The following is a 15,817-nucleotide window of genomic DNA, read 5'->3' on the forward strand; positions in this document are numbered from 1 at the left end:
CGTCCATTGTAACGTTCCACACGGAAGGACTTTGCTCCTTATCAAAACGCTAATCTCTCACACATAGATACAGCTGCAGTACTGAACACGAGATGTCCATCCATTCAGCGCCCCCGCACCTGACGGTTCACAATGAATGACATGCAAATGAACGTACCCGGGAAACCTCGCGATGGAATGCTCGATATACCCTGGTGCTCTCGGTGCTTATCAAAGAAGTTTGTTGTGGCGATTGTTGACTTGGTAAATACAATGAACCAGTGAATCAAGGTTTGATTCCATTCATGTACCTGCCTCCTCGACTCAGTTACTACATCCATGTATACGGACGTGCAATAAATATGTACGGCTACGGTTAACTGCTACCCTAACAATTCTCAATGCAAACACGCCCTTCCCATCCACTTACACACAAACGGAGCACACTTATATCTGTAATTTTGTTATCAACGCCGGAATTAAACCGCTATGTTGGCAGGGAAAAGGTTAATTCTTCCAACACTCACTGATCTCACAGTATACTTCCTACCCCTGATCCTCCTTTCGCGCAGTGAAATTTTCCAGAATAAACGTAACTGCGACCTCAGTAACAGACCCTCAAGACCGGAAAAATCAAAGAAGAGCTTCCGATATAATTTAGCATTGATCTACATTTTGTATCTTGCCGAGTGGTGCTGTGCAGTGTGTATTCTACACATGCAAGATTCTACAGCCTCTGAGACTGCTGTCGGACTTTTTGACCTTTGAGACTTTGTGGTAAGCCGTATTCTCTTTATCTTTTTACGTACATGCCTGATTTTCCACACTACTGGATAGGCAATCCATTTCTCATTCTCTCATCGGTTTTGAGCCATCTTTAAACTCGGTGCACCCTGATGTCTCAGCTCAGGATCAACTTGATCTGACATATAGGAGGAGTGCAACTTGTAGACTCCTTCTTGCCATGCATATCAATACCCGAATAGGTAAGGGCCTCAAGAGTAACGTACATTGGCGGATCTACAGGGGAGGGTTGTCAATTTAACCCCACTTGGTATGGCTCCTTTTGCTTTTGTTTTTCTTTGTTTTTTCTTGAGGTTTAGGGGGTTTAACCCCACCCCCGTTTTGTGTGTGTGTGTGTGTGTGTTTTTTTTCCTCGTCTGCGGAATTCGGCAGAGAAGTGGTACGTAGCAGAAAATGTGAAGATAGAGCCTTTGTTGCTGTTGTTGTTGCCGCAGTGTAAGCCGATTTTGGGAGAGAAGTGGCAGCACAAATGGCGAAGACCATTTTTTCCCCCTTGCCATGACCCATCGACATTGGGTCAACACCTCCCCCATCCCTGTCCCATCCCTTTCCCATCCCCCTTGCAAAAAGCTAGATCCGCCCCTGAGCAATGAGTAATGTTTTAAATACTGAGTAGCCTTTCTCGAGGGCCACAGCGCTGCTGTTAGTACTGATGGTATAGTAAACGAAGAGCTGGAAAGCCAAAGCCAAGATCTCGGACTTCGCCTTCTTGCTACTTGAATCCAGTCCAAATATAAGTTAGCTTGATAAGAAAGAGTAAAATATTATGAGTTCAACGGTGAAATTGAATCGAAATCGGGTGAAAAATAAGGAAGACATGGCATACTGAGGTTTTGCTATCTTTTCAGGAAACAGTTTTTGAACGATCAATATGAATATGCAAATGGCAAAGTGAGCATGTCATCCCCTCACAACTTGCCAAATAGCTTGTACATAAAATTTTGAAATTTCCAGTTTTCCATCGAAAGGCAATTATGCTCGAGGCTCAAATCTTGGTATAGGCCTCATCTAACTGATCACTATTCTGAAGTTATTCGACCAGGAATAACATCATGTTTCAGACTTCACTGACAAACACATTGAATTTTCGTGTTTTTTTGTTTTGTTTTGTTTTTTGTACACGATCAATGAAAAATGTGAGGTTATGACGTGGTTAGCTCACTCATTTGCATATTCATACCCGCTGTACAGGAACTGTTTTGCAGAAATTAGCAAAACTTCAAAAATGTCATAACTTTCTTATTTTCATCCAATTTTAGTCAAATTTTTACCACTGAACTCATAAGGTTTCACTCTTTTTTATTAGACTAACTTATATTTGGACTGGATTTCCCCTTTAATAGTGAAACCCATAAAAAGGTCGGAAAGTGAGGCTTTATCTCGTCGTCCTCTCGGTGGCACCAGGTGGCACTCACAAGTTGGCTACCACCCCTCTCGCAATTACTAAAGCGGGATCGAGGGCCTTTTTAAAAGTACCTTCGGGTCTCACACCTCTAAACTGTAGGCTATTGGAAGCCAAAGGACCTGGAGTCGGGGACTTAAGCGACGCGCTCTAGTCGCGAATGCTGGTATTTCGGGATGACAGGAGGCAACATCTGTGGGTCTGTTTGTTCATAACATCGTGACTTTTACACAGTTTCTCCATGCTGACTGATAATGTAAAGGTCATCAGTATTTTCGATAGTTGTTTGATTCGCTTTTTAAGCACTTGTTTATTTCGACGTCGTGTTTGAAACATTGTTTTTGGTTGCTTACTCGTACCTTACAGGATTGTTTTGATAGTTGCACCTCGAAGTTTATCGTCGAAGCATTAGGCATGTATCGCCAACTCGCCACCTGTGCTTGGGCTAAGGGTAACCTGTTGAGAAGTGGCCTCCATCCCACCTCTCTGTCTTGCGGAGGTGCAGGTGCATCAGTCATCGGAGGAGTTGCGAGCTCCACGTCACTCCAAAACGCATTCAAGTACAATCATCCTGGCAGCCTTGTTCGACACTGTTCAGGCGTGCAGTCGGCAACCTATGACAGCATGCCGAAACTTATATCAATGCCCAATGGAGACAAGGTAATAATAAAGATAATAATGATAATAACATTAATGATAATAATAGTAATCATCATCATCATCATCATCATGAAACAATTATTCTGTTTGGTCGAGTGAGTTAAAAGCCAATTCGGATCAGTTCAAATCAGTCTGAAGAGAAATTGTAAAATTGTATGATTAGTTATTATAAGTTATTGAATTGTAAAGATTCGATTATCATTTCAGTTCATTTCAGAGTCAGCCGATGGTTTCATCACCTCGCAATTTTCTATTGATCGTAACACATAAGCTGTCAAATATTCAATTATCCTGCCATAAACGTGTAAAACATTTTGTAATTTCCGTCCGAATAAATTCAAAAGAATGATGCGTAAGTTGTAAACAATTGGAATTTGAGACTGCTTATTGAAACTGCAAGATTTTGGGTATAAAATATTTCACAAGTTATTAGGCGATGACACCAACTCACTCAATTGCACATTTATAGTAACTGTTCATGAATGTACAATTTCATAACATCCCTATTGTTCATCTGATTTTGATCAAATTTTCACTGTTGTGCTTATCTAATGTTACTCTTTCTTCTCAGACTAACTTTTAACTGGGGTTACTGGACCAATATTGAATACAGAGTTCGCCCAGACGAATAGAAACGTGGTCTTTTTTTTCAGTATCTCATGTAGTAGAAATCACTGATTTTGTTTGTTTATTTGTTTGTTTGTTTGTTTGTTTCATTTTCCACCTGAGAAGATGGTTGGATGGCCAATATTCAGCTGCACTAGATGGTCTTCCATGGAGTCCAGTTTGATATGAGGCGGGACCACTTCACCGGGTTATGCACCCTGCTCTTTGAGATGAAATAATGAAGAGGGATATCTTTTACGTGCATGAGTTGTGACTCCCTCACACACGTACCTCTATTTCATGTCCTATCCGAGGTGCAGAATCTTTTTCCTCTTCTACTAAGGGGACGGATGATGACACACAACATTGCTCAGCTGCACTCGGGAATTGAACCCGGGTCCTTTGGATCTGGAGGCAGACGTGCTACTAACTGAGCCAACTCATCACCCTGATAGAAACATTGCCATCGGTGTTCTGCGCATGCTCGAGATAGTTGTGCCCTTGCAATGAATCTCACAATCCCAATACAGAGGTCTTCTGAGATATTCTATTTATCGTACGCGTCATGTAGTATGATGAGAAAACTTACCGTTGGCTTTCTTTCTGTTTTTCTGTATGATCTACTTTAATATACATCGTTGTGAAGTTGCCGAATCCAGGACAGGGATCTTGCATGGAATACAGGTCAATATCTATTCCTGCGGATGGACCAAGGCCGGAACACTCATGCCGGATGTGATGACCTTTCTGTTGTGGGTGACTCCACGGACAGGATGCTGAAGGGCATTGACTCCAGCACTGCATGTTGGCATTAAAGCGGTCAACTCCTATTCGCATGCGAATGAGTGTTCCCCAGTCTCTCCCATGATGATGACGGGGACTCCATGTGGGGCTTGATGTCTGGTGTGATGGTACATTGGGGCGAGAGTGAAGACGCTAGGGTCCAAAGGTTATAGCAGGGCTTATCAAAAAAGAAAAAAAGAAGAAAAAAAAAGAGGTAAGCCAACTTTGGAGGGCTACTATTTCATAATTGTCGGCTATGGAGACCACAATGTTGCTTGTGAGGAAAGAAGAACTCTTCTTCTTTCCATTGGTACCTAATTATGTTTACAAATGTCATGCGTGAGTGAGCGCATGAACTTTAAAGACAATGATGAATTGCACTTTTTCCAAGTTTGCATGTTATTGTGAAGGAACAATGCATGTCCCATTGCATGGGTGAGATCTGTCCATGAAAGTGGCCAAATATGCCTGCCTGTACGAATGCAGTTTTGTGTTTAGGGTTTGTGTTTAGGGTTTGTCTAACATTTTATGGTTCACAACCTTTAACATAACCACCAGTCCGATAACATGTCCCTCCGACAGAGACCAACCCATACAGTCCATTTTCTCTGTTCATACACTTAGCTCGCAGCAACAAACCATGCCTTCAATATGAAGAGAGAAAATGGATAATGGTTTAGCTTTTAAGGGAAGGACCAAGGAGTTTATTATCGACAAATTGGCCATGATGAAGGTTTATATGAACCATAGAGTGTTAGAAGAAACCCTAAAGGCGAGCATGCAGTCGTGCAGGCTGGATTGATGATTTGATCACTTTCATTGGCAGATCTCATCCACGCAGTGAGACATGCATCCTTCAGGGAGGTGCTCCCTGGTTCCTTCACAATAACACCCAAAAGTGGAAAACTTCAATTTGTTATTGTTCATGTGCTCAGTCATGTATAACGTTTGTCAACATAACTAGGAATCGATGGAAAGAGGAAGAGTTCCTCTTTCCTCACAACTAACATTGTGCAATCCATAGCTGAAATTTTAGAATAATAGCCCTCCAAATGTGGATAACCTTTTTTTTTTCGATACGCACTGTACATCTTGATTCAAGTGTGAATAGGGCTTGAAGGGTCTTGAGTGGCCTTCTTCACCAGCTGATGAGTGTGGTTTTCTCTGCTTGGAGCTGGTGGAGCAATACCTGAAAACACAGGCAAGCACTTTGCTGGTGCAGGAAGGAGGCAGCATGTGATGATACTCACGGAGTTATTGAGGGTCACATCCAGCTTCTTGGCATGGGCGGGACACACTAGACAGGGTTAGCACATTCTGCGGCCCTTGTAGACCAAGAAGAGTGCACTCGTTCGAAGATCGAGTGCTTGTGAAGACTCCCGAAGATAACCATATGCGTGACGGTGCAGAAGGTTGTTTCTAGATAAGATTTTCGCACAGTGTGACTCTACTGAAGATGCTGCATGCTCTTAGGTGAGCTAGCGATCTTGCTTAACTCCAAGGTATATTAGTGTAATCGCATGGTAATATTATGTCTCCAGGATTGATCTTCAGTTGGCGTCCCTGTTTGCAAAATGGAAAGTCATATAACAGTGGTTTGGGTCATCCTGAGTTTGGGTCTCCATAGTTTCAGGTACTCTGCAGCTGCAGTGATGTCTGAAGAAAGTCTTCTTCTACCCTTGACCAGCTCTTGTCAGAGTAAAGCAGGACAACGTAGTCGCCATAGCCATATACTGTGCTGAGGTCGTTTAGGGAAGGTCGATGATGTGGATATGGTTGCCAGAACTGAGCCTTTGGGAAAATCCATTTCTGAGCCTTCGAAGGCGACTAAACTTACCATCGCAGGTCTTGAGGATGAAGCTGCGGTCTGAGATGAAATTGGATATGAACCGGACCAGGTGACGGTCTGGGACCATTCGCAGTCCCTGAAGTTCGAGGCTGAAACCCTACTGCAAGACTGTAGCATTATGTTTTAGTTAAGTCTGTAGAAGTGCACCTGTTGACTAACTTCAAAGACATATTCAATATCGCAAGTGAGCTGCCCAATTTGATGGGCTGTCGCTGATCTTTGTGCGACCTGTTCGGAAACCTACCTGTCTGTTTGGAAGCTCATGTTGGACCAACAGTTTCATGTGGGCAAGGATGAGACGTTCTAGCAACTTGAAGTAGTTCGTATTATTACCAGATCATCACTTATGTGTCCAAAAGAATGTTTAAATAATGTGCTATGTATTTTCTGCTGTTCTTCCTAAGATTTCTTGGATCCGTCACAAAAGAAAACAAAATCCAAACCAAGATTCTGTCGATGACTAACAGAAGGCATTAGAATGCTCCTTCCCCTATACACTAAGTATAATTTATATGTTTCCATACAATGTCTTTTGTTAATCATATTAATGCAGTAACATGGAAACATGGAAGTTATACTCAGTTTAGGGGAGGGTGCATTCCGATGTATACTGCATACCATTGACCCATGGAACCTCGCCAATCACCTACTCCTCCCCTTTCATGTCCTCCCCTTTCCTTGACGCCGTATAGGTCAAGCCAACATTTTCCCAAGACGAAATGAGCAGACGTATAGATATGGTACGAGGGTACATGGCAGAAAACGACATTGGCGGCGTCCTTTTCACCTCCATCCACAACGTCAACTACTTCTCCGACTTCCTCTACTGCGCCTTCGGTCGACCCTACGGCTTGGTAGTCACCCAGGACAAAGTCATCAGTATCTCGGCCGGTATCGACGCCGGACAGCCGTGGCGACGAACCAGCACCGGCGACAACGTCATCTTCACGGACTGGCATCGTGACAATTTCTGGTTTGCCGTCCAACAGGAGCTCGACAGCGTCCAAGGTAAGGTCGGCTGCGAATTCGACCACATGACACTGGACATCAAGGCAAAGTTCGATCAGGCCGTGGCGGGAAAGGAGGTGGTCGATGTCGGCACTCCGATGATGATGCGGAGGACGATCAAATCCGACGAGGAGATCGCTTTGATCACCGAAGGAGCTCGAATCTGCGATCTCGGTGGCGAAGCCGTGGTTGCAGCCGTAGCTGAAGGCGTTGGCGAACACGAAATCGCTCTGCGTGGCACGGAAGCTATGGTACGAGAGATCGCCCGATGTTTCCCCCACGCAGAGCTAAGAGACAGTGAGTACTAGCACGCTGCGAATATCACTATACACTATCCGGGCAGGTACCAGCGAAGACATCGAAACACGCCACAAACACACATACATACATACGGTAGATGCAATAGACAAATATCCAAGATTTTCCTTACAAGTTCTTTGTTAAATTGCAATAATATAACGTCATTAACTGGAGTCCGCCTATTCCACGCAGGAGTGTATTTTCAGTCTACTTTCAGTCAACCCGACATTCACTTAAGCCCTTTTTGCGCTTGTGTTTCTTAACCCCGTACTTTCTCTGACCCAGGACTATCGTTAGTCCCGTACCAATTTTTTTCAGCTTTTTACACTCGCCAATTAGTCCGGTACTAAGCTCTTGTCCGGGGCTAAGGAGAAAATTGACCTTTTTAGACTCGTATTTCTTAGTCCGGTACTTTCCAAAGCACATGAATATTCATGATTACGCTGTGCACTGTACACGTACACGCACGCACCGGCAGCACTTGATTACCTCGTTTCTGATTGGTCAGTGGGGGTCGGACTTCGTCTCCGTCGCTTAGCCCCGGATTATTTTTTCGTTCTGTTTACACTCAGAACAGAAAGTGGGCTAAGGATAGTCCCGTACCAACGGTGGGGTTAAGGCCCCCCCCCCCCCCCGCCCCACCGTTGGTACGGGACTAAGCAAAAATTTACAAGTGTAAAAAGCCCTAGTATGGATTCGTTAGATAGACCTCAAGTTTTGTTAATTGGTTTGTACTACATTTACCACATCTCGTATGATGACTACTATGTGTGATTAAGTTATAGCTGACCTCCAAGTGAAATCTGCAGATAAAAATACAAAGGAACAATCTTCACACTTTGCACATCATTAGCCACCCGTTATGTCTAGGTCGACTTAATTACCCCGGACGTCGCTGCGTTAAAGGAATAGCGTAGAATCTAACCGAAAGAACGGTATAGAAGTATACGGGAGTAGATGAGATAGAAGTATACCTTTGTCTCAAAATTTTCACAAGTTTTTCATCATGTAAACGGTTTACAGGCAGATGCAATTTATTGTGAAATGTGAAAATGAAGCTAGGAAAAATTCATGTCAAATGTCACTACATATACCTTTATTTTCATATTTTCAGCATGGATCTGGTTCCAGTCTGGTATCAATACTGACGGTGCTCATAATCCCGTGACTTCACGGAAAGTGCGAAAAGGAGACATCCTGAACATGAACACATTCCCAATGATCGCTGGGTAAGTTAGCAAATTAATGGTTACTTAACATTCCTCGCATCACCATATCTCCTTAAGATGGAACTAGATGACCATAATAACTATAGCGTATTCTGTATTATCATAATTATGATATATTTGTTAAGTGGCTACTGTAGAAGCAATGAATGCTTGTCAGCAACCAACCACGGGATCAGCGGCTTTAGGTAACCTCCGAGTGACTATAAGCAATGAAGATAAAGTGCCTTGGTTAGAGGTACAACCGCCTTATGTCTCAACAGATTGTGGTCACCGAATCGAAATTGGAGTCTGCTGCATCCGGTCCCTGTTCATATAGAATTTGATATAAAGTAAATCAGATATGAAGTAAATCATCATATCAAAAATTGCGTATTATATTTCCACGAAATAGTGATATCTATAATAGTCAAAAAACTTATGTAAATCAGATAATTCGAGATGTCACAGTGTCACAAGACTCTGATTCACTCGCATGCAAGTTTGTACTAAAATTTTGTCTTTCTTTTTTTCTTTCAATTCCAGAAGAATTTTATTTTTTGGCGTCATATTGTACAAGGGTTTCAGCGATTTCTCAAAGATAGATTTTTTCCCCTCGATTAAACAATACTGTGTAGAGTGAGGCTATGATGGACGTGGCAATTATTCAAACCCCTCCCAAATTTCACACTGATTCAGTGCAAAGTGTTGTGTATACGTGTGCCATGTGTTTACAAAGGGAGCATTACAGACACGTGCTTATGTTACCAAAATGATACAATACTGATGATGATTTTGACATTGTACTGCATATGTGGTGATTATGTATTGTTGTGTAAAAATGTGAACAAACTTTTTTTTTTACGATGCGTCACTGAATCATGGGGACTCTGAACTTATCCCACACATGCATGATAACACAGCTATTACACAGCCCTGGAACGGACACTCTTTTTCGACCATATTCCGTCCGACCATCACCTCGAGTTGTGGGAGAAGAACTGCGAGGTGCACCGCCGAGGGATGAAACTTATCAAGCCTGGAGTGAGGTGCTGCGACATCGCGGCCGAACTGAACGACGTGTACCGCGAGTACGACTTGTTAAAGTACCGCAGCTTCGGTTACGGCCACTCATTCGGCGTTCTGTGTCATTACTATGGAAGGGAAGCAGGTTAGGATTATGCGTTTAGTTTCGACTTCCGTCCTTCCTTTTATTCCCCTCCTTTTTTCTAATAACCTATGCAAAAGAAATGGTTCATATGAAAATATACTGCACTCTACCTCATGGTACTGATTCGATGAATAGTAACAGAGTGATTTAAAAAAAAATGTGGACAACACCACACACACGCAAACACAAAAAATATGGTTTCTGTGACTTGACATGGGTTAACTGTCCCGTGTGTCTCACATACGTCAAAGGCGAGATACCACGTCGTCCTTCCCACAGTTCCCTGTTCATTTCTTAATCGTCACCACAAAAACCACAACTGTTGAACTGTAATATGGCTGTTGGACTTTGATTTTTATATCTCCGCTCTCTCCCTAAGCGGTCACAAACAGATAAATACATCGTGCGTTTAAAACATTATAATGTATTGATAAACCATTTAGGGCCTACATTCATCCCGAAGGAGTGTAAATCTGTACTTCGATTTTTTTCTTTCTTCTCTTTTTTAATTTCCTTTTGGTGTTCTATTATTTTCAGTTTCCTTATATCTTAGACTGATGCGATAGTTCCGGAAGTTCGTTGTCGGCAAATTTGTCGAGAAGCATGTCGCAAAAGCCAAAAAAGAAAAAAGAAAAAAAAAAGACAAATCTGGTTTTATTACTTGCAGGTTCGAGGTCCTCGACACCATGAAGCTCATATTTTTTCCAGCTACTTTAATATATTCATATTCGCGAAGTAAACCTCCATTCGGTACACACACTTACGATATTCTATTCATGTCGGTGTAACTGGTCTTCTACCCAAAAATAGAAGCTCTTTATATCAAAGTTAGTCTTTATTACAAATCATGTAAGAAGACCTCTTCATAAAATGCGACGGAACGGAGAGGGGCCACTCTCCCCCACCCCACCCCATTGCAACTTTTTTATTGTGCCAAAATGGATCGTGGTGTTTGAAATACGAAAGTGCGACACCGGTATAATGAATGAGTACAAGGGACTGAAAATATCTTCGTCACTGTTCCCGCAAACATCACTTAAAGGGATTATTAACCATATGCAGATGAAACAAAAATTCAGCTGTAGTGCTTCAAAATAGCTCTAAAAATGTAAGTGAAGAATAAAAACAACCGATGTAAAAATGCTAATCAGTATAATCAATGTTCAGTATTGTTAAATAAACAGAATGTGAACAGTAGCTTTGATAAAATTGTTTCTGTAGAATAAACCGTCTACAGTTACGGTTTATTGAGAAAAACAGTGATATCTCCTCATATTTCAGACTTTATTGCAAGATTATTTCATGGTAGGATGTTTTGTAATGCAACTGATTTATACAATTTCATCAATTAGTGTGATAACTCGAATACTTTTTGTTTTTATAACTGCTCCCAAAGGAAAAATACCTTTAAAAAGATGCAGTCGGCTCTCATTTTATCGCGACTGTTTTTTTCCCTTGCATATGACAATTTCTCAAAGGAATAAGAATTAAGCAAAGCCACTTATTGTGATATCTTAATTAATACTCTAGCCAATCAGGCGAAGGTCCAGACACGTTGGGGGATCCCTTCAGGTAATTTCAAATTAGGCGCAAGCAGAAGAAGATTAAAGCATTTATAATGGATGCACCTTTCACGAGCTTTCAATTTGCCCCGCATTGAGTGAGATATCTTAATCAAATCCATCTCTCTTGTGTTCCACTAATATTGCTGCATTCACTCAATTCACATATAAGCCGAAAGTTGGGTTTCATTTAAAGGGGATGGCTAGTAACTGATCAGTGGGAATCAGTGGGAATGCTGAGGGATGATTGTTCCAATCCTTGTGGGATTCATTTAAGAGTACATTATATGTCTATTCTTGTGTGAAAATAATTTGCTTCAGAATGGTCTCATATTCAAGTAATGTGCAGTTTAATGTTTCCACGTAAGCGTCCCTGGTCAGTGACGGGGCATTAATCTGCACATTACTTGAATATGAGACCGTTCTGAAGCAACTAATTTTCACACAACAGTAGATATATAATGTACTCTTAAATGAATCCCACAAGGATTGGAACAATCATCCCTAAGCATTCCCACTGATTCCCACTGATCGGTTACTAGCCATCCCCTTTAAAGGACAAGTCCATTCTTATAAACATAAGGATTGAGAGAATGCAGCAATATTAGTAGAACACATCAGTGAAAGTTTGAGGAAATCGTACTATCCGTTCAAAAGGTATGAATTTTTAAAGTATCTGCGCAGTCACTGCTGGATGAGAAGACTACTACAGTGTATGATGTCACATGCGTTCAACGATATAAGGAAAATGAAAAGAGAATTCCACAAAACTTTACTTTTTGAATAAAATGCACATTTCTTCGACTTGTTACTGACGTATGTTAAGGGTAATATTATCCCCCCCTGCCTTCTGAAAGAGAGAAGTCGAGTGTTCTTTTGATATGCAAGAAAATGGAAATATGTTGAATTTTCTTTATTCTTTCTTTATATCGTAGTACACATGTGACATCACAAGCTATGGTAGTCTTTTCATCCAGCCGTGACTGAGCAGAAACTTCAAAAATTCATAACTTTTGAACGGATTGTCCGATTTTCCTTAAACTCTCACTGGTGTGTTCTACTAATATTGCTGCATTCACTCAACCCACACGTCTATGAAGGTGAACTTGTCCTTGAAGCATATCATACCTTCGGTTCGGTTCATACTAGAAATGTAGCCCGTACGTATAGTCTGTTGACAGATAGTATTCTCAGTACCTCCTTGGTATTCTGCTAAAACGCCGTGTTTAAAGAGCACTAACACAGGTCATATCACACTTATCTTTCTCATTCCTTCCCAGCTCTGGAATTGCGAGAAGACATTGAAACGGTGCTTGAACCAAACATGGTGGTGTCCATGGAACCAATGATCACAATACCGGAAGGAGAGCCTGGGGCAGGAGGCTACAGGGAGCACAATATACTCGTTGTGACCGAAGATGGCGCGCGCAACATAACACATTTCCCATACGGTCCCGAATATAATGTGATTAAATCGTAGCAGGCCATGAAACATGTTGTGGGGTTGTGTGATTACATCATAATAATCATGAATTGCATAATGTAAACTACAGAAGGAGATTTAATTGCTCTACAGTTCTCAAAAGTTCGCAGTTAGCTTTCTCTTCTAATCTCAGTACGAGAAGTATAATAATATAGACGGAGAGGATTCTAAACTTTTCGTATTAATATCTAAGGAGTAAAGATGATGAATTTTTCATTTTACTCTTAACTGCTTTCTTTCTAGTGCTGTTTCAGTTGAAACCAATTTCTCATCTTATGTAATTTATGCCATATGCATTCCGTGAGTGGTAATGGGATGGACTTACGCGTAAAATAAGAAACGTGAACCATAATGATGGACTATGAAAATGAAAGCATAATTGTTTTGCTTCGATTTATAGGATTCTGCTGCTTGAAAAAAGTGTTACTGTACACAGTTTTACGTCAGGCCGGGCAATGCACGGAGCACATAGATATGTTTTTTTCTAGATTATATGTTAAACCAATTAGATTATATGTTAAACCAATTACGTGTATAAACCAATCATAATTCAATCATGTAGTCGATTACTGCATGTCACTGTAGAAATAAACAGAAGGATATAGGCATTTTATAAATATGATCTTCGTTTTAACAGGTCCATCGTGGTATCAAATATACTATTTTACTTTGTGGTGGCTAAATGTAACAATCTTTTGAACTTTGAAAATTGAGCTTAAGATTGACGTTGAACTACAAAAATACATACATAGAGAAGGACTGAAAATTATGTCACTATGAAGAGATCTGTGAACTGATATCTTTGTTTCAGTCAACTGTTAATTCATTGGTTTATTTCAACAGTACGGTCTATGAACAAACTTTACTCACGGACATTTACATTATTTTCAGCCCCAAATTATGTATATTAACTTTTGTATATTATGTACACATAGTATCAGAGACTCTACTGGTATACAGCATGTGTGTGTGCGTGCGCGCGTATACATAATAATATGTGCGTAATGAAGGGGGGAAAATTCATTTTGCATTGCTATATCACAGTACTTTCATTCATTGTAACTTTCGGCCACTTCATGAAAATCATATTGGTGTTTTGTGTGTTGTGTATACGCCGTTTTCAACAAATCGCTCTCCATGTTAGGCAATGGGATTTATATATGTATACATATAATATATATATATATATATATATATATATATATATATATATATATATATAAATATATGCCAATGTCAAAGCTCTTTGTGAAAAAAACAACAACTATTGACTACAATGTAAATTCTGGAACTGTTATTGATCATTAAAAATAATATATTCTTGTAGTTTATTAAGTCTGTTTGAATATGAACTGTCGATGTACGTTGAGGTAAAGTAAATTTTACTGCCCGTGTTTCCATTGGGATTATTATATTATGCGCATCAGGAGTAATTATACATGGAGTGTATTGTGATCAAGGCATTTAAAACTTGAAAATTGCTATGAATCATACACTGTTGAATTATAACATTGTTAGTAATAATACAAATCTCTTACTTGAAATACATTTTTAGAGAACAATTTGTTTATGACTACTCACATTTTTGTTCAACTTTCCTCGACGGACTGGCCGACGAACTGGCCGCCAAATGTTCGCCAAAATGGCGCTTGTATCTGAAATTTCCTGACATTTCTTTTTAAATGGTTAAAATTGAAACAAAATGATGGTTTTACCCCTTTTTAAGGAGGATCTGGATGACGAAAGTCGTGTATATCCTGGAAAGTTGTGAGATATTAAAATGGCTTCCAAAATCAGAAATTCCGTAAGCCTATATTTTCCTAATAAATGGGGACATATGTTCTCTGAAGTGATTCGGGCTATTGTTTCCCCCCACCCTTTATAAGGATATCATGTAGATGTATGTCAGATTTTGGTAGCCATCTTCAGAATACATCAAATTATGCAAGAATTGCATCATCCAGATTCCGACTATTTCCTTCAAAATAGAGTAAAAACCATCATTGGGCAGGGCTGGGCGGACGATAAAACACGATTATGCCCAAAATCTGACTTCGCGGCACCAAACTATAGAAGGGCTCATTTCCAAACGCTTTCACAACACGTAACTCTGATTCACACTTTTGCACATACATGTTGTACATCCTATGTATTTCTGGACTGGATTGACTTTTGTTATATACGCTTTATCATTAGGACAATATATATATATATATATATATATATATATATATATATATATATATATGTATAGCATCAAACGACCAGATAGACGGTATAATTGTAAACGAGGAATTCTTTTGTACTTCCTATCAAAACTGACAACTTTTTGAATAACCATAGACCATAGTCAGTTTGAACTACAGCTCTCTAACTTCCTCAGGATGACGAAATCACTATTAGTTAATAAATAAGCATTAGAAAATCGTTACAATAATACTGGTACATGTACTTATTTCAGATTTAAACTGAAGGCAAGAAGATCTTAAAACGAGGAATTGAGAAGATGAATCAAACTAGAGTATAAGACAAAGTAAAGACTTGAATGAATTATTTAGCCAGTAGAATAAAAAATATGTTGATCGTGATCTTGGGATTTAGCTAAAAATCGAAAAAGACAATTCAGACATGCACCTCTCAATCTTATCATAACTACTAGGCCTACTTGCTTATTGGGTCATCAGGTATGAGAAAAGTTTACTATTCACTTACGACGAAAGTGTTACAATATTGGAAGTAAATGTATGTGTAGTGAACGCACAATAGATTACAGTAATACGAAAGTGGATGAGATAAACCTGCATGCCTGTGATGGGAAATGTTGATGTCTTCAAAAACTTTGATCATCATTTTCTCTCTCCCCCCCCCCCCCCTCCCGCCCTTTATTCTCTGGTCACGGGGGGGGGGGGGGGGGGGGAGACGGTATCATAAGAGCCAAACTAATTAACAATGTTACGTCTGCATGTGTTTTCAGTTGATCATTTCATTATAATTTTAGCTTTCTA

At 40.3% G+C, this 15,817-nt stretch overlaps 1 protein-coding gene across 1 annotated transcript; it reads left to right on the forward strand.

Moving 5' to 3' along the window:
* Positions 1–902: 902 nt before the first annotated feature.
* On the forward strand, positions 903–12,861 carry LOC139723985 (creatinase-like). The gene is made up of 6 exons (XM_071635186.1): positions 903–965; positions 2,552–2,845; positions 6,776–7,388; positions 8,506–8,620; positions 9,520–9,767; positions 12,610–12,861. The coding sequence occupies exons 2-6, from the start codon at positions 2,600–2,602 to the stop codon at positions 12,807–12,809; spliced, it is 1,422 nt and encodes a 473-aa protein (XP_071491287.1). The 5' UTR covers positions 903–965; positions 2,552–2,599; the 3' UTR covers positions 12,810–12,861.
* The last annotated feature ends 2,956 nt before the right edge of the window (positions 12,862–15,817 follow it).

The sequence above is a fragment of the Diadema antillarum genome, unplaced genomic scaffold (genome assembly GCF_040938485.1).
Source record: "Diadema antillarum isolate AM-2024a unplaced genomic scaffold, OU_Dant_1.0 scf00000015, whole genome shotgun sequence".
Taxonomy (NCBI): Eukaryota; Metazoa; Echinodermata; class Echinoidea; order Diadematoida; family Diadematidae; genus Diadema; species Diadema antillarum.